Source organism: Rana temporaria, chromosome 1, assembly GCF_905171775.1.
Source record: "Rana temporaria chromosome 1, aRanTem1.1, whole genome shotgun sequence".
In the NCBI taxonomy this organism is placed as follows: domain Eukaryota; kingdom Metazoa; phylum Chordata; class Amphibia; order Anura; family Ranidae; genus Rana; species Rana temporaria.
Genome location: NC_053489.1, coordinates 38,364,254 through 38,389,646, shown reverse-complemented (window position 1 = coordinate 38,389,646; position 25,393 = coordinate 38,364,254). Strand labels below are relative to the sequence as shown.

The 25,393-nt window shown below is 46.0% G+C and overlaps 1 protein-coding gene across 2 annotated transcripts in view; it reads right to left on the bottom strand.

Moving 5' to 3' along the window:
* Positions 1 to 25,393, bottom strand: part of SMAD2 (SMAD family member 2) — a 125,838-nt gene that overhangs the window by 22,569 nt on the left and 77,876 nt on the right. For both annotated transcript variants that reach the window (XM_040336628.1, XM_040336622.1), the window contains 2 exons: positions 23,102 to 23,295; positions 2,338 to 2,472 (listed from right to left, as the gene is read on the bottom strand). In XM_040336628.1, coding sequence (XP_040192562.1) covers positions 2,338 to 2,472; positions 23,102 to 23,295 — 329 coding nt within the window. The remainder of the gene's footprint in view (positions 1 to 2,337; positions 2,473 to 23,101; positions 23,296 to 25,393) is intronic.

Genomic DNA, 25,393 nt, shown 5'->3' with positions numbered 1-25,393 from the left:
TAAGAATGACAATTGCACGGTCATGCAACACTGTACCCAAATGATGTTTATTAGCATTGTTTTCACACAAATGGAACTTTTTTTTGTGGTATTTAACCACCACTGGGGTTTTTACGTTTTTGTTTTTTTAAAAGTTTGTTTTTCAAAATGTTTGCCCTTTTTTTACGTTTATTTTCGTAAAAAAAAAAGAAAAGAAGGCTAGCCATACATTGGTAGAATTTCTAAAGAATTTAAATCAGAAAATGTGTGTGTTTTGTGATCCGATGGTGCCACCATTGATTTTGAAATTCGACCGATCAAGCCTTCAATTTCATCTCCTGTTGCTACAGAAAATAATTTTCGTAGCTGGGAATCTAAAATTCTTTTGAAATTCGACCCTTGTATGGCCTGCCTGCCTAAGTACATTTTTCTCCTGCACTGATAGGCACTGTTGAGGCTGCACTGATAATCAGGGGTGCCCTGATTATCAGTGTAAATGTCCCCTGTGACACTTGCTGGTTACTGGCTCTCCTCGCGCTACATCGCATGAAGAAATGAATGCCGATAACCAGCAAGTGTGTTTACATGTGATCAGCTGCGATTGGTCCTTTTCCTGAAGGCTGTGATCAGCTGTGCCCGCAGGAGAAAACTTGGTCACAGAGTGAGCCGGATGAAGGCCCCAGAGCACGGTTCTGGGAGGACGTCCATGGATGCCAATCCCAGGTCAACAGAGCAGCTCTGTAAGAAAAATGCTTTCATAAATAACCCTGCAGAATGAGAGCCGCACCGCTACTCCGTCATTTGACAGTAGGAGACAGACACACAGGTTCCAGAACAAAGCAGGGACCAGTGAGCTTGCACAGCGCGACTCATGCATGCGCAGTAAGGAACCAGGCCTTGTGGATTTACTTCCCGGTTCCCTTACCGAAGATGGAGGCGGCAGCGCCCGAGAGACGAGGGACAGATCCGCTTTGGGTGCTGACATTGCGGGCGCCCTGGACAGGTAAGTGTCCTAATATTAAAAGTCAGCAGCTGCAGTATTTGTAGCTGCTGACATTTAATTTATTTTTTTCCGGCGGAACTCCTCTAAGTCACACCGATCTGAATGAGTGCCATTGCAAACAATGGGCTGCGACCTCTCAAGCCAAAGTCGCATTACAAGTTGCATACGTGTGACTGGTCCCTAAATAAAGAATAGCGAAAACAATTTCCTTTACAACCCCTTTAATATCTTGTATGGTTTTTATATTTTTGAACACTGTGTTGTTCTGTTAATATGTTTATTTTTTGTAATAAAAATATTTTTTGCTATTTCTGTTTGTCTTGCCTATAAAAAGTCCGACCATTGGCTACTTTTTTGAGTAATCCCCTTTTTCTCCTGGGGCCTTTAATAGATCTGTTAGGCCCAGATTCACAAAGACTTGCGGCGGCGTATCTCCAGATACGCCGTCGTAAGTCCGAATGGCCGCCGTCGTATCTATGCGCCTGATTCATAGAATCAGTTACGCATAGATTTAGCCAAGATACGAGCGGCGTAAGTCTCCTACGCCGTCGTATCTTGGGTTGCAATAATTACGCTGGCCGGTAGGTGGCGCTTCCTTGATTTCCGCGTCGAATATGTAAATGAGCAAGATACGCCGATTCACGAACGTACGTACGCCCGTCGCAATTAGTTACGCCGTTTACGCAAGACATACACCGGCGTAAAGATAAAGCTGGTCTCTAGGTGGCGCAGCCCATGCAAAGTATGGACGTCAGAACAAGCGTATCTTTTTACGTTGTTTGCGTAAGTCGTACGCGAATAGGGCTGTGCGTAAATTACGTTCACGTCACAGGCATTGAGCCGACGTATCTTTGGGCGTAAATACGACGTGATACCGAGCATGCGCGCGCATGTGCCGTTCGTTCGGCCATGCATCTACATGGGGTCAAGCCTCATTTAAATACAACACGCCCCCTACAGCCTACTTTGAATTACGCGAGTTTACACTGGCCCATTTACGCTACGCCGCCGTAACTTAGGAGGCAAGTGCTTTGTGAATACAGCACTTGCCTCTCTAAGTTGCGGAGGCATAGTGTAAATACGCTACGCCCGCGCAACGTAGATCGGCCGTACGTGAATCTAGGCCTTAGTTCTTTGAGGTGGGGAAAGGCGAGAACCTCTGTCAGGTCTTATGGCTGTCTGTGTTCACAATGGGTAGATTCATCTACACTTCCTGTACTGCAGACCCAAAAGGAAGTAAGAGAAAAGGCTATCCTGTGACAGAGGATTTTCCCATTGTGGTCGAGGGAGAATTAAAAAAAAAAGAAATAAGAAAAAAAATACACTGAGCAAAGGGTTGGTGGTTTTGTTCTTACCTGGTATATAGTTGCTCTGCGGCTCGATGCCTGCTGGGAAATTAGTGTTTTCCGGAATGGAATGTTGGTAGTCATCGAGAGGAGGAAGTTCTGTTAAGATCTCCGTGTGGCGCGGCACTAATACAGGTGGTAAGACTACGAGAGAAAAGTTGTGGGGGTTTTTATTTAGTTTAATTTACAACACACAAGTATTTCTAGACAAACGTTCTACTTGCTGTTCCATGCATAGAGGCCACTGTGCTTGTGAAAGCTACAAATGAATAAAGTCTATGTAATGCCCAACAATGAATTGTCTGATTTGCTTTCTTTTGTTATGCGAACGACCTGAGCTCCGGAAAATGGAGACCCGAGACACTACTGACTCCCTACTCACACTAATCACCAACTCTAAGGCTCCATTCACACCTAGGCGTTTTAACGCCTGAAGCCCGACGCTATTGCAGCCTGAAATACGCTGGAGGGGTGATTTAACATTGTTTTCTATGGAGATGTTTCACATCTCCACACCGAAACGCCGTACACCTGAAGCTCAAAACAAGTCCCTGACCCTTTTTTTTCAGGCGGCTTCGGCGTTCGGCATAGCCGACAATGTGTAAATCACCCCTCCAGCGAAAACCGCGGTAAAAAACGCTGCGTTTTGACGCGGCAAATCGCGGTAAAAAACACTGCAATTTGTCGTGGTACAAACCGCTGCGCTAAGGTGTGAATGCAGCCTAACTCTTACAGCCCCTCTACCTTTTCTGATAGGTTAAATAAGCTGCATATATTTCAGGTTAGAGCGCTGAAGTTGTATGGATACATAGGATAACAATTTAGCTTCCAGGAGCTTTAAAAAAAAAAAAAAAAAAAAAAAAAAAAAAAACACACACACTAGTGGGCATGGAGGCTAAAGCCTTTTTTTACCTTCATGCACTTTATGCAGCAGCCCCCCCAATACTTACCTGAGCTCCCTCTCGATCCAACAATGTACACAAGAGCCTTGGCTCTCCTGGGTCTGTCCCTCCTCATTGGCTCCCATTGCCGTCAGTCACAGCAAGACAGCCAATAAAGGGGGGGGGGGGGTGAGCCACAGCTCCATGTTTGAATGGACACGCAGAGCAGCGGCTCGGGCCCCCATTAAAAGTCGCTTGCTCTGGAGGCACTCGGCAGGAGGGGCCAGGAGCACCAGCAGGGGACCAAAGAAGAGGAGGATCTGGGCTGCTCTGTGAAAAACCACTGCATTGAGCAGGTATGACTTTCTTTTTTTTGCCTTTAATATCACTTTAAAGTTGTTGTAAACCCTGGTTAAAAAAAGCTGGTTCCCAAGTGGGGTGTCGAGGGTTTGGTCCCGGATCACCCTTGGGTCCGGTCCCTTCAATATAGGGTATTGATACTACAAGTTTGTTAATTCTCTTCTGTACCCTTACTGGACTGCTTTTTAGACTGTCCTATTATCTGATTTATCCCCCCGGAATTGATTGTTATGGTTTTCTTTGTATTTTTCTGCTATAACCACATAATGGTATGAACTGCCTCTAGGGGCTTTTGTTATTTGTATTGCTATGAATTTACTGTAACCCTATTGAAAATCTCAATAAAAATTTATTGAAATAAAAAAAAAAAAAAAACTACAAAAAAAAGGCATAATGAGCTAGTATGCATAGCATTCATTACTAGTCATCCATTACTAGCTCATTATGAATTACTTACCTTAGAACGAAGCCCCCACAGCCGTCCTCTTCTCCCCCTCCGACCGGCGACATCTATCCCGGGCTTACTTCCAGGCATCGCAGCTCCGGCGCTGTGATTGGCCAGAGCCGCAATGACGTTACTCCCACGAATGCGCACAGGAGCCGCCGGTAACGGCACGCTGACTGACGCAACGGCACATAAGTGTCATTGCTTCAGTTTGCACCAACGTGCATGTGCCGATGACATCGACAGGGCATATCTCCTAAAACATGCAGGTTTAGGAAAATCCTGGGTAGCTACAGGTGAGCCTTATTATAGGTTTACCTGTAGCATAAAGTGGCTGTAAAGGGTTTATAACCCCTTTAATTAGAATATGAGCACAATGACCATCTCTGAATTACGATACTGTATAGTACGAGGTTTGTTACCGTTTGACATTAATTACTATTACTATTTAATTTATTCATAAACGACCTGGAGGATGGGGTAAGCAGTGAAACCTCTGTATTTGTGGACGATACTAAGCCAAGCAGGGTAATAACTTCTCCGCAGGATGTGAAAACCTTGCAAGAAGATCTGAACAAATGAATGGGGTGGGCAACTACATGGCAAATGAGGCTCAATGAAGAAAAATGTAAAATAATGCATTTGGGTGGCAAACATATGAATGCAATCTATACACTGGGGGGGCTCCGGGGGAATCTAGGATGGAAAAGGACCTGGAGGTCCTAGTAGATTATGGGCTCAGCAATGGCATGCAATGCCAAGCTGCTGCCAACAACGCAAACAGAATACTGGCATGTATTAAAAAGGGGATTAACTCCAGAGATAAAACGATAAGTTCTAAACTACCGTATCAGCGTATACCGCGCACTTTTTCCCCCCTTAAAATAAGGGGAAAAAAATAGTAGGTGCGTGATATACGTCGATACCCGCTTCCCGCGCTCAGTTTGAATGCCTGAGCCGACATATACCGAGCGCAGTACACTCGGGTACATTCGGCCAGGCTCGGCTTCGCTCGTAGTTATGCTCTGTGACGTTTATGCGTGAGAAGCCGAGCGTGGCCGAATATACCCGAGTGTACTGCGCTCGGTATATGTCGACGGAGGCGTTCAAACTGAGTGTGGGAAGCGGGGATTCGACACGGAGACAGCGCGGGAGTAGCCGGGAGGACACCACCGAGGCCGCAGACGGACGCCGGACCGGACGAGGCCGCCGATGGACGCCGGGGGCAAGACACCAAAACTGTAAGTAGTAAAATGTTTTTTTTTACAGGATTTCGGGTCTACATTAGGGGTGCGCGCTATACGCCGGAGCGCGCAATACCCCGATAAATACGGTACGTAAAGGACCCTCTACGTCGTTTTAGGTTTATTTTAATTCTTCCAATTCTAATGAGTGGCCACATGTCTTGTCAAACTCCCTTCCACGGAAAGTTTGGAAGGGGTCACCAGTACAGTATTTGTAAATTTAAATCATATCCCCTCTCTCTCTCTCAAGCATCTCTTGGCAGGCGTGGGGGGTCATAAGGCAGACTTTTGCCAGGAATCTGCCTGCTCAGCTGTCCGCTGATCCCCACTGATCAGGCGGATGGCTTGTCTGTGTCCGCTCTGCTTGTGTAGAGCGGACACAGACGCAGGAGGGAGGGCTGGATGTAAACTGACCCATCTGCTAAAAACAGAAAGAGAGGGGGGGGATCGGTTCCCCATCTGTCTGGATAGCAGCCACCTTACTGTTTACACCCGACTGCCATCCGATATGCCAGATGGATTTTTTGTGCTTGTCCCTTTGGATATCTTTGCATGAACGGTCGTGATCAGCTCTCAGTAGTGTACTGACGTTCAGATTATCGAACGATCACTCCGAAAGGTATTTTGTGTCCGATTTTCTCATTGTGTGTACTAGGCATTATTAATGTAGGTTAAACTAAACAATCAGTTGATATCAGAGAAGAAAATTGATGAAAATTACAATGAGATTGCAAAGACCCCAAGTTTAAAGGGGAATAAAACACATGATTGGAAATAAAGTCTTAGTATCAATCAAAATGGTTGCAAGCAAGTTCTTCAATGTTGGATATAAATTCATATGTTGAAATCATATGTGGTGACCAACACCACTAAATAAAAGGATGGAGGCTTACCGGATGGCAAGCAATGAAAAGCTGACGTAGGGATGACACAGCGTATCAGCGTCTAACCAATCGTAGCCTTGTTGCTAAGCCTTCCCTGAAGACAGCCCCGACCATAGGGTGCGTCTTTTATGATCAGGTGCGTCTTATGGTCCGAAAAATACGGTATATCGGCCTAAAAAGAGGACCCTTAAGATATATCACCATCGCTTGGGATTCTAAAGGCCCTGGCTAGGGGTTTAGCCACATGCTCATACTGCTTCATGCTCTGGTAAGCCTCCCATTCATAGGGTGTTTTGGTGGTGGTGGTCCCTTGAGTCACGAATATCTTTTATGCGCTGGTCCTGCTGTACTTCACCATTAAGTTTTTTTTGTGTGACACGCTGCAATCCTGTGGTTCTGTGTTTGGGAAGCCTCAACATCCATCCCCTGTCATCCCCCTGCGAGGATCATCAAAAGGCCCTGGCTGGGGTTTGCAGCCGCAAGCTTTTCATTGCTTGCCATCCGGTAAGCCTCCATCCTTTTATTTAGTGGTGTTGGTCACCACATATGATTTCAACATATGAATTTATATCCAACATTGAAGAACTTGCTTGCAACCATTTTGATTGATACTAAGACTTTATTTCCAATCATGTGTTTTATTCCCCTTTAAACTTGGGGTCTTTGCAATCTCATTGTAATTTTCATCAATTTTCTTCTCTGATATCAACTGATTGTTTAGTTTAACCTACATTAATAGCGCAACATTTCTTTTTTCTTTACTTGTTTTTGTGTTTGTAGGACACTGTCGTGTTGCAGCTAAGTTAGTTATTTTTAGGGTTTAAGTGCGGTATTTTTTCTCTTTGTACTACCGTGTTTCCCCGAAAATAAGACGTACTCCGAAAATAAGCCGTAGCGGGATTTCGACGCAAGATCGAAATATAAGACACCCCTCCGAAAATAAGACGTAGCGATGGCGTGTCGAATCCCCCGAAAATAAGACGTAGCAATGGGCGTGTCGTATGCGGCGCGGAGCGGTAAACAACACGTGATACGGTAGTACTGTACTGGTGCGGAGCTCAGAGCTGTAAAGAAGTGAGGAGAAGCTCTGTACCACCTCTCTCACCCCACACAAACACCAGGGGATAGGGGGAAAAGCTGCTACTGAGCCCAAAGAGATCACCCCAGCTCCACTGTGCTCCACTCTCAGTCTACAGGTGGACAGAGGAAATTCCAAGAAGCGCAAGTGTGGTTCAGGTAGGCAACCTTTATTTTCTGAGCTGGAAGACATGATTAGTGAATGGGTTGCTGACAGGAGAGCAAAGGCTTTGGTTGTGCGCAGGGCTGATATTCAAACATTTGCCCGTGAAATGGCACCACAATTCGACATATAAGACACCCCCCGAAAATAAGCCATAGTGTGATTTTTTGAGGGAAAAATATAAGACGGTGTCTTATTTTCGGGGAAACACGGTAGGCATTACTGTGTGAAACAATCTTATACACATTTGTATGTCCAACTTCCTCCCAGTTATATATATATATATTTTTTTTTTTTTTAACAAGAAAAAAAAGGGGTGAATATTGTGCTAACTGAATAAAATTAAAACTAAAGCAGCTACACTACAATATGACGAATATTGAACAGTGATGTAGGTAAAAAGGTGTAGCACTGTGTATATATTAACCACTTGCCAACGGGCCAACGTCTATATACGTCGGCAAAATGGCGCAAAGCAACGTATAGCTCCGTGACTGCGGACTTAATGTCCACCTGTGTCCCGCGATCATGTCACAGAGCTGCAGAACAGGGAGATGCTTGTGTAAACAAGGCATTTCCCTGTTCTGCCTAGTGACAGAACAGTGATCTACTGCTTCCTGTGTTTGGGAGCTGTGATCACCGTCGTATCACTTGTAGCCCATCCACCCCCCCCCCCTCAGTTAGAAAAACTCCCTAGGACACACTTAACCCCTTGATCGCCCCCTAGTGTTCAACCCCTTCCCTGCCAGTGTAATTTACACAGTAACCAGTGCATTTTTATAGCACTGATCGCTGTATAAATTACAACGATCCCAAAATAGTGTCAAACGTGTCCGACATAATGTCGTAGTCACGATAAAAATCGCAGATTGCTGCCATTACTAGTAAAAAAAAAAAAAAAAAGCCATAAAACCATCCCCTATAACTTTTGCGCACACCAAACAATATACGCTTATTGCGTTTTTTTTTTTTAAATATGTAAAACACATCGGCCTAAACCGAGAGGAAAAAAAAAGTTTTTATATATATTTTTGGGGATATTTATCATGGCAAAAAGTAAAAAAATTGCTTTTTTTCAAAATTGTTAAAAAAAAAAAAAAAAAACACTGTACTGTATGTGGTGTAAACAGGCACACATCCCTATTCACTGCTTGTAAAAGCAATTCAGCAGCTCGCTAGCCGCTAGAATTGCTTCTACAAAAGAGCAGACTGGGATGATGGAGCCGAGCTGCAGGCATCATCCCAGTATAACCACTTAAAGTCTAGCAATGTACTGGTACAGCGCTGGTCCTCAAGTGATTAATAAACAACAATGTCAGATACCAGAAGGGGCTGCATTAGAAGAAGAATTAAAGTGGCGTTCCATCCTAAATTGGAACTTCCGCTCATCTGATTCCTCCCTCCTCCGGTGTCACAATTGGCACCTTTCAGGGGGGAGGAGGGGGCAAATACCTGTATAATACAGGAATTTGCACCACTTCTGGGGAGAGATATCCGCAGAATAAACGCAGAATCCCGCCCCCCACTGTGTTCTGGGAAACGCACAGTTCCCCCGACCACAGCGGGGACCAGTGAAAATGTGCGGCACGATTTGCGCAGGTGCAGTAGGGAACCGGTCAGTGAAGCCGTAATGCGTCACTTCCTAGTTCCCTCCCCGAGGATGGCGGCGGGGGCAGCCGAGAGACAAGCGATTGCTAGTCTTCGGCTGCCGACACCGTGGGCACCCAGGACAGGTAAGTGTCCATTTATTACAATTCAGCAGCTGCAGTATTTATAGCTGCTGGCTTTTAATATTTTTTGTTTAGGTTGACTGCCGCTTTAACCACTTAAGCCCCGGACCAATATGCTGCTAAATGCCCAAAGGCGTTTTTACAATTCGGCACTGCGTTGCTTTAACAGACACTTGCACAGTCGTGCGACGTGGCTCCCAAACAAAATTGACGTCCTTTTTTTCCCACAAATAGAGCTTTCTTTTGGTGGTATTTGATCACCTCCGCGGTTTTTATTTTTTGCGCTATAAACAAAAATAGAGCGACAATTTTGAAAAAAAAAAAACACAATATTTTTTACTTTTTGCTGTAATAAATATCCCCCAAAAACATATATAAAAAAAAAAATGTCCTCAGTTTAGGCCGATACGTATTCTTCTACCTATTTTTGGTAAAAAAAAAAAAAAAAAAAAATCGCAATAAGCGTTTATCGATTGGTTTGCGCAAAATTTATAGCGTTTACAAAATAGGAGATAGTTTTATTATTTATTATTTTTTATTTTTTTACTTATTATTTTTTTACTACTAATGGCGGCAATCAGCGATTTTTTTCGTGACTGCGACATTATGGCGGACACTTCGGACAATTTTGACACATTTTTGGGACCATTGTCATTTTCACAGCAAAAAATGCATTTAAATTGCATTGTTTATTGTGAAAATGACAGTTGCCGTTTGGGAGTTAACCACAGGGGGCGCTGAAGGAGTTAGGGTTCACCTAGTGTGTGTTTACAACTGTAGGGGGGTGTGGCTGTAGGACTGACACCATCGATCGAGTCTCCCTATAAACGGGATCACTCGATCGATGCAGCCGCCATAGTGAAGCACGGGGAAGCCGTGTTTACATACGGCTCTCCCCGTTCTTCAGCTCCGGGGAGCGATCGCGATGGAGCAGCTATAAACGAATAGCCGCGCCGTCGTCCCGGATCGCTCCCCGCGGGAATCCGACCGCCGCATGTAGCGGGGGGGGGGGGGGGGGTCCCGATCGGACCCCCGACCCGCGGAAAGGCAAGTACGTACATGTACGCCCATTTGCCTGTACGTGCCATTCTGTGGACGTACATATACATGCGGCGGTCGGGAAGTGGTTAAAGGGCCACTATAGCAAAAATAGTGTGTTGCGATTACTGTATGCATATTATAATTTGTGCAAAATAGTGCAATTTTTACTGCAAAACTAGCTCCAAATATAAAATGCATAGGACAAAAAAAAAAACTTCCGTTATATAATACCATCTTATATGAAAAATTAACTTGTTCTCCAGTTAAGGTAAAATGCATTTAAATAGTATATTGCATATAGGTCATGTGAAAAAATAAGTACACCCAATTGAAATGGACTTTTTAAACCAATTTGAACAGGCAAATGTTAGTTGTCCATTCAAACATTTTCTACAGATAAAGGCGATACGCATGAACAAAGCAAAAACAAAAAATAGATTATACATCAGACAGGAGGCTCATATCTTATGCATTAATCCTTCTTTATTAATGCTCACAGCAGAAGTGTAAAACCTTTAACGAATGTAATAAAAGAAAAAACTGGTAGAACCACACCTCCCAGCAGTCCCATGGCCTAAACCACTCCCATTCCAGTCTCTATAAATGGACTGCTCTCACTAGAATCTTCCTCTTTCTTTCTGCTCACGGCGGAGCATAGATAAGTATACATGGATTATTAGATATTGATATTACTTATATATTTATATTGTATATATTTCTATGTCTTTGTGGTGCGATTTTGAAGAGATCCCATATCTCCTTGTCACCTAAGCTTTCCTCCAAGCTCTTTTATTTTTATGTACTATATCTTACTTTATCCTTAACATTTTTTCTTCTGTGCCCATATATTTTTTCCTTACCTCCGTTCCGCTGACACCGCTGATTGTCAGTTGTGTCAGCGATCTGCGCACCCCTCCCTCTCTTTCCTTTCTCCCATGCGGCGCGCCATCTCGGGCAATCTTCCCCTTCTCTCCATAGGACGAACGTGCGTCGCCAGGTAGGCGGGGCCTCCCCTCACTTCACTTCTGCAGAGCCGCCCCCGCCGTCCTATCGCATCGCGCTCTGGACTTGAGATACGTGCTCTCTCACACCTTCCAACCAATAGACGCCTGGGGGCCGTAGTCTCGCGAGACTTCGCCCCCAGAGCGCTCTCACTTACAGGCTCTCCTCCCGTCGCGTGTCAGTCGGCGCTGGTGACCGGAGGGAGAGCCTGGTATAGTTTCTGTCACCACATTTCTCCTGGGAATTTAATTCCCATCCTACCCTGTGCCCACATCCTACCGCCCCAGAACCTTTAGATGATACCTGCCATATATATATATACACATTATTTTTCAGACATCTGCAAAATTTCTGTGCATCATTAACCCTTGCACCGCTGTCTCTCTCCTTCATCATCATGACTGAAGAGGGCCCCCCCTCCCCCACAGAGCAGGAACTAATCCTGGAACCTACTCATCTTCTCAGTACTTCCCAATTACAGGACATCATTAACCAGTCTGTCCAAGCAGCACTAGCAGTAACTACCGCTTCTGGGGCTTCTCAATCCAACTACCCCCCTGTGTCCGTACCACCCGGCACAGAACCAGCCACAAAGAAGGGAAAATCTTCCTTTAAAAGGAAGAACGTGGTAACGGTTTATGACTCCCCGGCAGGGGAAGCTAACAATATGCTACGAGCAGATCCTTCCACGGACTGCCACCCCACGCATCCTACAGACCCTTTTCAACCTCTGAGCCTCAGAGAGTCAATAAAAAGGCACGGTTCCGCTAAGAGAGCCAAACCAGACTCTTACATCATAGAGTCAGACGACGATTCATCCGCCGAGTCGGATAAATCACAGGTCTCAGGGTCCGATGATTATTATGAGGAAGAGGATGCGGGGGCTTCGGCAATCCTCCCGGATGCCAACCCTGACAAACAGAGCAAAGACATATTAGACGCCACTGGGGAACCTCTTTTCAATCCTGACACTATCTCACATCCCCGCTCAGGGGACTGGTCTCCCCTGCCCCATGTGTCCCAGTATGTAGAGCTCTGGGCACGGAGACAATTGGATAAATCCAATCGCAACAAACTTAGAGCGGAGTGCCCCCGCCCGCATATCCCTATGAAAGCGGTTGCCACACCTACAGTGGACCCTATACTGATGAAATACCTGATTAAAACAGGAAAGATGCCTAAGAAAGGGATCGATCGGTCCTTCAATAATATCCAGGATCGTATCCTGGACCTGTTTGGCCCCCTGACAAAAATTCTGAATCTGGCGGAACAATCCGCAACAACTGGCCAAGGGGTTGACTTAAATCAACTGCGCGGTTGGGCCCAAAGAGCCATATGCCTTACGGGCAACGCCAACACCGCCTGTTCAGTCGAGCGCAGACGCTCAATTCTCATGCGCCTCGACCCGCAACTGGCCCACTTAGCAGAGTCCGAGCCAGGCCCCTCGGCAGAGGGCATGCTTTTTGGTGAGTCCTTAATAAAGGACATTAATAAATTTGTTGGAATGTTCAACAGCCTGGACAAGGCTCAAACATCTCTGAAGAAAACCAATAATACCAGAGTTTTTCCCGGGCCGGCAGAAACAGGGGCCGTTCTGCCGGCCGATACAACACGGGCAGACCCTTCCAGAGGTCTTCTGCCCAAACACACTATAACCAGGCTCCCGCCCACTATACCACCACCGCGCAACCGGCACCATTCTTCCCCCCCCGTGGAAGACCCTGGAGAGGACGCGGCCAAAGAGGATACCCTCGTTCACGCCCGTATTCCGGTGAGTACCATTCTCATTCCCTTTCCCCTCATACCGGTGGGAGGCCGCCTAATGTTTTTTACGCACGCCTGGTCTGCGATTACGGCAGATCCCTGGGTTCTGAACACGGTAACGGGTTTCCAGATAGACCTGGTCTCTCCACCGACTCTGGGGATAATACCTCCCCCTATCCATTTTTCAGAACAAAATGTGACCCTTATAGACACCGAACTTCGGGAATTGTTAGCCAAACATGCGGTCACCGAAGTCATCACCCCTTCCCCGGGTTTCCTCAGCAATCTCTTCCTGGTCAAGAAGAAGGGGGGGGGGTTATCGCCCGGTCATAAATCTCCGAGACTTGAACCAACATGTCGCCTATCGGCATTTCAAAATGGAAGGCATCCACTGCCTCCGGGACCTACTCACCCCAAGGGACTGGTTGGTGAAGGTAGACCTGAAGGACGCCTACCTCACAGTTCCCATGCACCCAGAGTCTCAGCACCTCCTCCGCTTCAGATGGTGGGGTCGCATCTGGCAATTTACGTGCCTACCGTTCGGCCTGTCCTCAGCCCCGTGGTGCTTTACCAAGCTCCTGAAACCGGTCGTGGCAGCTCTGAGGAGCAGGGGAGTTCGTCTGATCATTTATCTGGACGACCTCCTCATAATGACTTATTCCAGAAATCTGGCGTATCGTCACATGAACTGGACCATCGACCTGTTACAAAGCCTGGGCTTTGTAATCAACCGAGAAAAATCGGTTCTCGTCCCTGCACAGGAGATGGAATTCCTGGGTTTCTCTATAGACACCCAACTCGCTATCCTGCGACTCCCCAGCGAGAAATTGGCTCTAATCCGGAAAGAGATCAGGGCGGTTCTGCGCAAGGGCTTCTTATCCCTACGCATTCTAGCACGCATAGTCGGCCTACTAGCTGCATCCATACAGGCCATCTTCCCGGCTCCCTTACATTACAGGGCCCTACAGAGGTTAAAAATCTTACACCTGCGACGGGGCCTCCGCTACGCGGACGAAGTGTCCATATCCCCAGAAGCTCAGGTCGAGTTACGCTGGTGGCTCCGCCACGCCACCGAGTGGAACGGCCGGACAATTTTCAATGCACAACCAGATGTTGTCATCGAGTCGGACGCGAGCCGACACGGCTGGGGCGCCCGCTTGGGACTACTGTCCACAGGAGGGATCTGGTCCAGGGAGGAATCCCTGTTACATATCAACGCTTTGGAACTCTCAGCGGCTCTGTTCGCCATTCAGAGTTTCCTGACAACACGGACCAACTGTTGCGTATTATTACGCATGGACAATATTTCAGCGGTTCAATACATCAACCGCCTGGGAGGTACCAGATCCAAGATTCTAGCGGACATCTCCGCGGAGATCTGGCATTTCTGTCTGTCTCGAGACATCTCTCTGCTAGCGGAATACATCCCGGGGGTCTCCAACACAGTAGCAGACTGGAACTCTCGATATCTGGTGGATTCCAGCGACTGGGGCTTGGACCGTTCGGTTTTCACCCAGATAAATTTACTTTGGGGACCTTTGGGCATAGACCTTTTCGCCTCCCGCCTCAATCACCAACTGCCCCACTTCTTCAGTTGGAGACCGGACCCAGGGTCCTCGGCAGTGGACGCTTTTCACCACTCCTGGACAGGGGGCACACATTATGCGTTTCCCCCCTTCTCAATGATCCCCAGGGTCCTTCGGCAAATCGCCAATCAGGGAGCAACGGTGGTTCTGATCACACCGTGGTGGCCGGCTCAACCTTGGTTCCCTCTACTGCTGGACTCGATCGTCGACCACCCCAGAGTCCTTCCCCAGTTCCCTCGGATTCTGTTACACCCGACCAAGGGCATTCATCCCTTAGTGGAAGAAGGCAACCTACTGCTCCTAGCATGGCTGGTCTCTGGATGCCAGACCCGGGTGACGGCCTTTCAAGCTCGGCTAGAGACCTCCTCGCCATGGCCTGGGCCCCGGGGACTCGGTCGGCATACCGATCAGCCTGGCTGCTTTGGGTACGTTGGTGCGACCAACGGCAAGCTGATCCCTTGCATGCCCCTATAACCTTCATTGCGAACTACTTAGCGGAGTCTTTTGCCTCTGGCAAGGCTTACAGTTCCATCAATGTTTACAGGTCGGCCATATCGGCCTATCACTATCCAGTGGATTCTAGACCTGTCGGCAAACACCCCCTGATCTGCAGACTCCTGCGAGGTATCAGGTTCAAACGACCCCCGCGGCCTAAGTATCAGTCCACTTGGGACGTTTCCAGGGTCCTTGCCATGCTCTCGAGCTGGGAAGACAATGAGTCACTGTCTCTTAAGTTGCTGTCATTCAAACTTACCATCCTGCTTTGTTTGATTTCTATAAAGCGCGTTTCCGACGTTAGAGCCTTGGACATCTCTAGGCGACAATTTTCGCCCCAAGGCGTCAAGTTCACGATAGTCCGCAGGACAAAGACCGGCCTACACTCGGTCTTTTATCCCTTCTTCCCTTCACATCCACGACTCTGTGTGGTTAGATGCCTACAAGCATACGAAGCTAGCACCGTGGATCTACGTAGTCCGGATTCCTCCCAACTATTAGTTTCTTACGTCAGACCTCATCATCCGGTCACAACCGCCACTCTAGCGCGCTGGGTTAGGTCCACCATGGCGTTGGCGGGTATAGACATCACGCTGTTCGGAGCACATTCGGCCAGAGGGGCCATGGCTACCAAGGTGATGGCGACCGGAGGCTCACTCTCTGAGCTGTTAATGGCGGCTGATTGGTCTTCTGAATCAGTCTTCCGTTTTTTCTATTTCAGACCGGAGGATCATGTTGCCATGTCTGTTTTATGATGTTTGATTGCTATGTAATGTTTTGACTTTTCTTTGGTATATATTTATGCTGTGTTAGCTTTGAACTTGCATAAGATATGAGCCTCCTGTCTGATGTATAATTCGAGATTTTCCTAACTTGTGACGGAAAATATTGATTATATGAAGACAGGAGGCGAGTATCTTCCCTCCCTTCCCAACCCTTTCATGTTTTGGGTCTTCTATTTCAGGCTACTGACTTTCGTTTACCCGGAGTCGTTCGTTCGGTTGACCTATGGTTAGGGTGATGTTCCCCTGTTCGGTTCAATCAACAAGTACTGTGAGTCGACACAGTCGGGTCCTGCGACATTCCTCCTTTGAAGGTCTTCGGTTACAAATCGCGGGCTGGCTGGCCGAGGAGTCGGTAATCGGAGAATAAGAAACGACACCTCCTATTCACGCAAGAAAGAGGAAGATTCTAGTGAGAGCAGTCCATTTATAGAGACTGGAATGGGAGTGGTTTAGGCCATGGGACTGCTGGGAGGTGTGGTTCTACCAGTTTTTTCTTTTATTACATTCGTTAAAGGTTTTACACTTCTGCTGTGAGCATTAATAAAGAAGGATTAATGCATAAGATACTCGCCTCCTGTCTTCATATAATCAATATTTTCCGTCACAAGTTAGGAAAATCTCGAATTATAGCACACACATACAAAAATTACATTTAAAAAAAAAATTGGTTTACGCATGAACAAAAGACACAAATTGACATGGTGTATTCATTCTCATAATCGGAAATCAAATATCACATGAAAAGAATCAGGTGTTCCAGATTAGGTGCCAATGGATTAGCCTACACACATTCCGCCAGGAACAGCAGTCAGCGACGTCTCAAGATTTCTACTCTGCGCAAATCAATGGCTGGAGTCACCACAGTTTGCTGTAACCGCTCTACTAAGCAAGTTAGTTGCATGTGAATACAGCTCACCCTGAATGCAGACTGTTGGGTAGATTTACTAAAACTGGAGAGTGTAAAATCTGGTGCAGCTCTGCATAGAAAAATCAGCTTTCAGGTTTTTTATTTTTTTGGTCAAAGCTTAATTGAACTGAAGTTTTGGCTACCATGCACAGCAGCACCAGATTTTATACTCTCCGCTTTTAGTAAAGCAACCCCTGTGTGTCCAGTTAGCGTTTCTGTTGTCAGGTCATGCAAAAAAAAAAAATTGCAAAATATTTCACCGAATTGATGTGGAAGACTGGTGGGCACTTGGGCCCCTTTCACACTGAGTTTTTTAGGTGGTTTAGCGCAAAAAAATGTGCCTAAATACCGCCTGAAAAAACTCCTGCCCAGCATTCTCAATGTGAAATCCAGAGGGCTTTCACACTAAGGCGATGCGCTGGCAGGAGAGAAAAATCTCCTGCAAGCAGCATCTTTGGAGCGGTGAGAGGGAAACCGCTGTAATACCGCGGGCGGTATTGACCCCTTTTCGGCCGCTAGCGGGGGTTAATACCGTGGCAATTCCAACGGTATAGCGCCGCTATTTTTAGTGCCGCTATAACGCCACAGTACCTTCCGCCCCAGTGTGAAAGGGGCCTTAAAGCGGGAGTTCACCCGAAAAAAAATGTTAACATTAGATTGAGGTTCATTTTGTCAAGGGGAATCGGGTGTTTTTTTTTATTTTAATCAAAGCAGTACTTACCGTTTTAGAGATAGATCTTCTCCGCCGCTTCTGGGTATGGTCTTCGGGACTGGGCGTTCCTATATGATTAAAAAAGAAAATAAATGTAGCGCCAAAACTATAAAAAGAAGAAGGGTAACCACTGAGTGGTGTTGAGGATGTGACCTCTATAGTGAGAGTTGTATTAGGGAAACCAACTCCGTGAAACAATCTTACATATATATCAGAGCTAGATTAACTCTGAGTGCTAATATTACACCTATGCGGCATAAAGGAACATACAAAAGAAAATTCTTAGGTAATAAGTGATAATAAGTGCAGATATACACAAAAAAAAATAAAAAATAAAAAAGTTCTGAAAAGTGGAAAAGAGGGGGGAAGGGGGAACTTCCAAAGCTTCCCCAGAGTTGACTGTTCGTCACTTCAGCTGGAAACACTTCTTCCACATCAATGGAGAATCCTTTCCCTCAGAAAATGCACATCTTCAATTCCTTGGCATATAAAAATTAAGGTACTCTTACCAGCTTAAGTTGACCCACAGCTCACCGTATGGTGGGTAGGTCCTCAGGGCTTATGTATGCTGGCCGTCCTCCGGTTGCACCAATGGGTAGATGGATATCCCGATTCCGATATTCCGGATGGATCCCAGGAGGAAAGTTGGTAACAGCAGCCACAGGAACGTCACATGAGATGATGCAGGGGGGGAACTCCCAATTTCATGAGTGATATGAAAAAAGAGGGAGAAAACACCTCCTCATAGTGTAGAGATTTATTTAAAATTCTCAATCAAAAAAGTTTTGACATTAACAAGGAGATAGTCCAAATCTCATAAAATTAGTACACAGCAAGGGAATTGTCCAAAGTAAAAAATGATAAAATGAAAAAAGACTCAAACGGTAGAGACACTCGTTCACCACGGCACATCAAAGAAAAAAATCCACAGCAGGCAGATACCATAAACTGACACAGTATTGGTGGTATGGATCAAACTTCTAACCGACCGGTTTCGTCTCACAGACATCAACAGGGTTATAGAGCTGATCCATACCACCAATACTGTGTCAGTTTATGGTATCTGCCTGCTGTGGATTTTTTTCTTTGATGTGCCGTGGTGAACGAGTGTCTCTACCGTTTGAGTCTTTTTTCATTTTATCATTTTTTACTTTGGACAATTCCCTTGCTGTGTACTAATTTTATGAGATTTGGACTATCTCCTTGTTAATGTCAAAACTTTTTTGATTGAGAATTTTAAATAAATCTCTACACTATGAGGAGGTGTTTTCTCCCTCTTTTTTCATATCACTCATGAAATTGGGAGTTCCCCCCCTGCATCATCTCATGTGACGTTCCTGTGGCTGCTGTTACCAACTTTCCTCCTGGGATCCATCCGGAATATCGGAATCGGGATATCCATCTACCCATTGGTGCAACCGGAGGACGGCCAGCATACATAAGCCCTGAGGACCTACCCACCATACGGTGAGCTGTGGGTCAACTTAAGCTGGTAAGAGTACCTTAATTTTTATATGCCAAGGAATTGAAGATGTGCATTTTCTGAGGGAAAGGATTCTCCATTGATGTGGAAGAAGTGTTTCCAGCTGAAGTGACGAACAGTCAACTCTGGGGAAGCTTTGGAAGTTCCCCCTTCCCCCCTCTTTTCCACTTTTCAGAACTTTTTTATTTTTTATTTTTTTTTGTGTATATCTGCACTTATTACCTAAGAATTTTCTTTTGTATGTTCCTTTATGCCGCATAGGTGTAATATTAGCACTCAGAGTTAATCTAGCTCTGATATATATGTAAGATTGTTTCACGGAGTTGGTTTCCCTAATACAACTCTCACTATAGAGGTCACATCCTCAACACCACTCAGTGGTTACCCTTCTTCTTTTTATAGTTTTGGCGCTACATTTATTTTCTTTTTTCTGCTTACACTTATCCACTGGTATGTTGGCTGCCTATTTACACTATATACACACGTAGATTTGTTTAGCGCAATATATTCTTTTATATGTTCCTATATGATTGACAGGCTTCCGACGGTCGCATACATCGCGTCACGAGTAGCCGAAAGAAGCCGAACGTCGGTGCGGCTCTATACGGCGCCTGAGCACGGACGTTCGGCTACTTTCGGAAAATCGTGACGCGCTGTATGCGACCTGTCGGAAGCCTGTTGGAAGACTGTCAATCAAATAGGAATGCCCAGTCCTGCAGCCCATACCCGGAAGCGGCGGAGAAGATCCATCTCTAAAACGGTAAGTACTGCTTTGATTTAAAAAAGTGGAACATTAGTCAGAAAAAAAAAAAAAGTCCTGCAAGATTACATTAGGCTGGCACCACCTTTTGCAGGTATATCTACAGTGATGAAAATAAGTATTTGAACACCCTGCTATTTTGCAAGTTCTCCCACTTGGAAATCATGGAGGGGTCTGAAATTGTTATCGTAGGTGCATGTCCACTGTGAGAGACATAATCAAAAAAAAAATCTAGAAATCACAATGTATGATTTTTTTTAACTATTTATTTGTATGATACAGCTGCAAATAAGTATTTGAACACCTGAGAAAATCAATGTTAATATTTGGTACAGTAGCCTTTGTTTGCAATTACAGAGGTCAAACGTTTCTTGTAGTTTTTCACCAGGTTTGCACACACTGGAGGAGGGATTTTGGCCCACTCCTCCACAAAAATCTTCTCTACATCAGTCAGGTTTCTGGGCTGTCGCTGAGAAACACGGAGTTTAAGCTCCCTCCAAAGATTCTCTATTGGGTATAGGTCTGGAGACTGGCTAGGCCACGCCAGAACCTTGATATCCTTCTTACAGAGCCACTCCTTGGTTATCCTGGCTGTGTGCTTCGGGTCATTGTCATGTTGGAAGACCCAGCCTCGACCCATCTTCAAAGCTCTAACTGAGGGAAGGAGGTTGTTGCCCAAAATCTCGCAATACATGGCCCCGGTCATCCTCTCCTTAATACAGTGCAGTCGCCCTGTCCCATGTGCAGAAAAACACCCCCAAAGCATGATGCTACCACCCCCATGCTTCACAGTAGGGATGGTGTTCTTGGGATGGTACTCATCATTCTTCTTCCTCCAAACACGGTTAGTGGAATTATGACCAAAAAGTTCTATTTTGGTCTCATCTGACCACATGACTTTCTCCCATGACTCCTCTGGATCATCCAAATGGTCATTTGCAAACTTAAGACGGGCCTTTACATGTGCTGGTTTAAGCAGGGGAACCTTCCGTGCCATGCATGATTTCAAACCATGACGTCTTAGTGTATTACCAACAGTAACCTTGGAAACGGTGGTCCCAGCTCTTTTCAGGTCATTGAACAGCTCCTCCCGTGTAGTCCTGGGCTGATTTCTCACCTTTCTTAGGATCATTGAGACCCCACGAGGTGAGATTTTGCATGGAGCCCCAGTCCGAGGGAGATTGACAGTCATGTTTAGCTTCTTCCATTTTCTAATGATTGCTCCAACAGTGGACCTTTTTTCACCAAGCTGCTTGGCAATTTCCCCGTAGCCCTTTCCAGCCTTGTGGAGGTGTACAATTTTATCTCTAGTGTCTTTGGACAGCTCTTTGGTCTTGGCCATGTTAGTAGTTGGATTCTTACTGATTGTATGGGGTGGACAGGTGTCTTTATGCAGCTAATGACCTCAAACAGGTGCATCTAATTTAGGATAATAAATGGAGTGGAGGTGGACATTTTAAAGGCAGACTAACAGGTCTTTGAGGGACAGAATTCTAGCTGATAGACAGGTGTTCAAATACTTATTTGCAGCTGTATCATACAAATAAATAGTTAAAAAATCATAAATTGTGATTTCTGGAATTTTTTTTTTTGATTATGTCTCTCACAGTGGACATGCACCTACGATGACAATTTCAGACCCCTCCATGATTTCCAAGTGGGAGAACTTGCAAAATAGCAGGGTGTTCAAATACTTATTTTCCTCACTGTATGTAAAACACAAAAAATAAGTGCCTATATGGTTTAAAATCAATATATTGTCTCACCCTGCTCTGCACATGCTCGGTTAGTATTTTTAGTGGGGAATTTGTAGGGGCTGATCTGCTGACAGTTTAACAATTTACTGCTGTTTAAGGGCTCTGGGCTTCAACAAAATGGCAGCCTCCAGCAAGAAGAAACAGGAGCAATGCTGGAGGCAAATTACAGCAAACACTAATTTTGGTAGCATAATTATTAATGTGGAATGTATGTTCCTTGCTAAAAAAAGTTTTTATGGGTAAAGTTCCACTTTAAAGTGCAATTTTACCTTTACAGACAACTCCCCATCCCACCTGGTCCTGCTGTACCAGATTGCAGTGATCCCCCCGCAGTCAGACACCAAAAAAAAGCTTCACCAGTCCAGGGATTTGAAACCCCCGCGGCTTAATGGGGTTGTAAAGGTTCATGTTTTTTCACCTTAATGCATCCTATGCATTAAGATGAAACATCTGGCAGTTACAGACCCTCCAGCCCCCCCTGTTTTACTTACCCAAGCCCCTTCACCTGCTGCGCTCGCCCCCAACGTTCTCTTCTCCGCTCAGTCTGGCCGTTGATTGGCTAGAGTGGATGGATCGATAGCAGCTCAGCCATCGGCTCATCCAATCACAGGAGCGCCCCCGCAAGAACTAACCCCCATGGGAGAGAGCTCCCATGAAGGGTGTTGGTTCTTGCGGGGAGGAGCCAAGACAGCCGCCGAGGGACTCCAGAAGACATGGATCGGGGCCACTCTGTGCAAAACGAGCTGCACTGTGCAGGTATGTATAACATGTTTGTTATTTACAACCCCATTAATCTTGTATCCTTATTGCTTAGCCAGTGCAGATTACAGAGATTCTAATTGGTCAGCATTGCCACATGGATGGCGCTGACCAATCAAAAGCTGTCTAGCCTGTACCGTCAATGTTGCGAGGAGATGAGAGTCAACGGGCTTTCAAATCCTTAGAGCAGCTTGCGGCAAGACCAGTGTCAAGGTCACCTTACAGGTTTTCTGCAAAGGTGAACTTACACTTTGACCCCTTTCGCACTGAGGCGTTTTTTCCAGGCGCTTTTGGGCTAAAAATAGCGCCTTTAAAACACCTCCCTTGTAGTCCCAGTGTGAAAGCTTTTCATACTGAGGCGGTGCACTGGCAGGACCTTAAATGTCCTGCAAGCCACATCTTTGGAGTGTGTACACCGCTCCTGCCCATTGAAATGAATGGGCATTGCTGTCAAAGTGCCTGCAAAGCACCTCGGCAGCAGCACTACACGGGCATCATTGAACCCTTTATTCGGCGACTAGCAGGGGTTAAAAGCATCCCGCTAGCGCCCGAATAGCACCGCTAAAATTACAATAAAGCGCCGCCAAAACTAGCAGCGTTTTACCGTCAACACGCACCCGCCCCAGTGTGAAAGCAGCCTTAAAGTAAAATCCCTTTAGATATATTCACATGACTGTAGTATTGGTTTTCCAAACCATTTTTAAACAGCAGAAAGGCCGACCCACTCCATGTTCTGAGACTATGTACTCCAGACTGTAAACTCATGCTGGCAGGATTTTCTCTCCAGTCATATTTATATATTAGTTATTTGTGTAAAGGTTTGCAATATGTATGTGTAACACCTGTATTACTCACCCATAGGTATGATTTATAACGGAAATGATATACGTTGTGTGTGTGTGTGTGTGTGTGTGAATAGGAGGTTACAGTCCACTTACCGGGAGTTTCCACTCTTTGATAGTGATAAGGGTTGACGCACACTTCATCTTTCTTAAGATTAAATGCGTATTCACAATTTTCAATTGCCTTCAGTTCGTGATGACTGTGAAGGTCTGGCCAGCGCCAGAGGCGACAGTAAATGACGTGCGGTAACCCTTTACGGTGGGACACTTGAAGGCGGCCATCGAGAGACCTGGACAGCAGAAGGGTGGATAATTAAGAAGAAAAAATAAAATAAAAAGGCTTGTCCTGTCTCTTTAGATATTAAAACAGCAAACAGTGAAGCAAAAAGATAGAAGGAACATAGAAAAGACCACTCTGTCCTTAACACTCACACAGAATCAGAGAGGTTGTGGTTGAAGAGGATCCCCGCACAAATGGACATTCCACCGAAGGCACCTTAAGAAGGAACTGCCTTGCTTTTTTGTTTTTAAACCCAGTTGGGTTAATAGCTGCAAATTGGTGCATAATGATAACAAATTGAAGGTGAAAAAAAAAAATGTTCCATTGGGCCAACAACTGCCTGCTAAAAGGAGGGGGGGGAATCAGCTTGAATTGTAAGATTTAGGCTGCATTCACACCTTAGCGCGGCGTTTTGTACCGCGACAAATTGCAGCGTTTTTTTACCGCGATTTTTCCCGCGACAAAACGTGGCGTTTTTTACAGCGGTTTTCGCTGGAGGGGTGATTTACACATTGTCGGCTATGCCGAACGCCGAAGCCGCCTGAAAAAAAGGGTCAGGGACTTGTTTTGAGCTTCAGGCGTACGGCGTTTGGCGTGGAGATGTGAACCATCTCCATAGAGAACAATGTTAAATCACCCCTCCAGCGTATTTTAGGCTGCAATAGCGTCGGGCTTCAGGCATTAAAACGCCTAGGTGTGAATGGAGCCTTAAGGGCCAGACCAGGACAAATGTGACCGCCACTGATAATGAGGGGAACATCTGAACCCTTCATTCAGCTGGCACATGGCACCAGAATGCATAGACCCAGGGCATGCATCCCAGTAACAGTGCTGAATGCCGTCATCCCAGATCGACCAATTGACCTGCACAGAAGGGGGGTGTCAAATTTACAAAGTTACCAGGTTTGTGAACATGTTATGCCAGTCAGGGAATAATGCATTTCAAAGTGTGGGGTTGAATTACTAAAACTGAATCTGGTGCAGCTCTGCATGGTAGCCAATCATCTTCTACCTTCAGCTTGTTCAATGAAGCTTTGACCAAAAAAAAATGGAAGCCGATAGCTTTCTATGCAGGGCTGCACTAGATTTTGCACTCAGGCCACTTCTACACTAATCAACATTGTAAGGGGATTCTACAATGACCATTAAAGTAATGGGCCCTACACTGACCACCAATATATGAAAAGGTATTTCTCCACTAAGCACCAATTTGGGGGAAACACTAAGACCCCATTTAGACAGGCATCCATATATTCCTATTGACAGGCGGGGTGTAGACGGACTTGAGTCCTCTTCTGTTTAGGTAGAGAGTATCGGAAGCAGCTGGATGTAAACAGACAGTGGAGTCCATTTACTCTGTCCACCCATAGGGCAGAGTGGACTCTGTCCATGTCCGCTCTGCAGAAACTGAGTGGACATGGATGTGTCACCCCCACCCAATTTGCTCCAATCAGCAGGGGAACAGTTTTAAGCCTTGTACACACTACCATTTTTGTTCCCGGTTAAACCCGATGTTAGTACAGCGATCTCCCCCGCTGTTTTATTGTGTTCTGAAAGGGGGACTGACTGCCCCACGTTAAAACACTCAGATCAACAGGCCTTTTTCAGTCATGAGTCTTCGCCAGAAGCAGGGCGGCTTCTGTCAGACCGGCTACCATATACATGGGCCGAATGTCGGGCGGCATCAACCTGTTCAATAGAAACCGGCTGACATTCGGCCCATGTGTACTAGGCTTAAAGCGGAGTTCCATCCAAAAGTAGAACTTCCGCTCAATTGCTTCCTCCCTCCAGTGTCATATTTGGCACCTTCCAGGGGGAAGGGGGGAGAAAACAGGGACTTGTTTTTGAAAGGTCCCCTTCCCCACTTCCAGGAGACTGGGCCACGGCCTCCTCCTCCTTTCTTCGCCACCGGGCCAATCAGAAAGCTCAGCGCACTACGCGCTTGCACAGTAGGGAACCGGCCGTGATGCCGAAAGGCTTCAAGGCCGGGTTCCCTTCCCTGAAATAGCGGCGGCTGCATCTGACAGTCGATCCCAAGATCGGCCGGGGTTCAGACATTGCGGGCTCCATGGACATATAGTAAAAGTCAGCAGCTACAGTGTTTATAG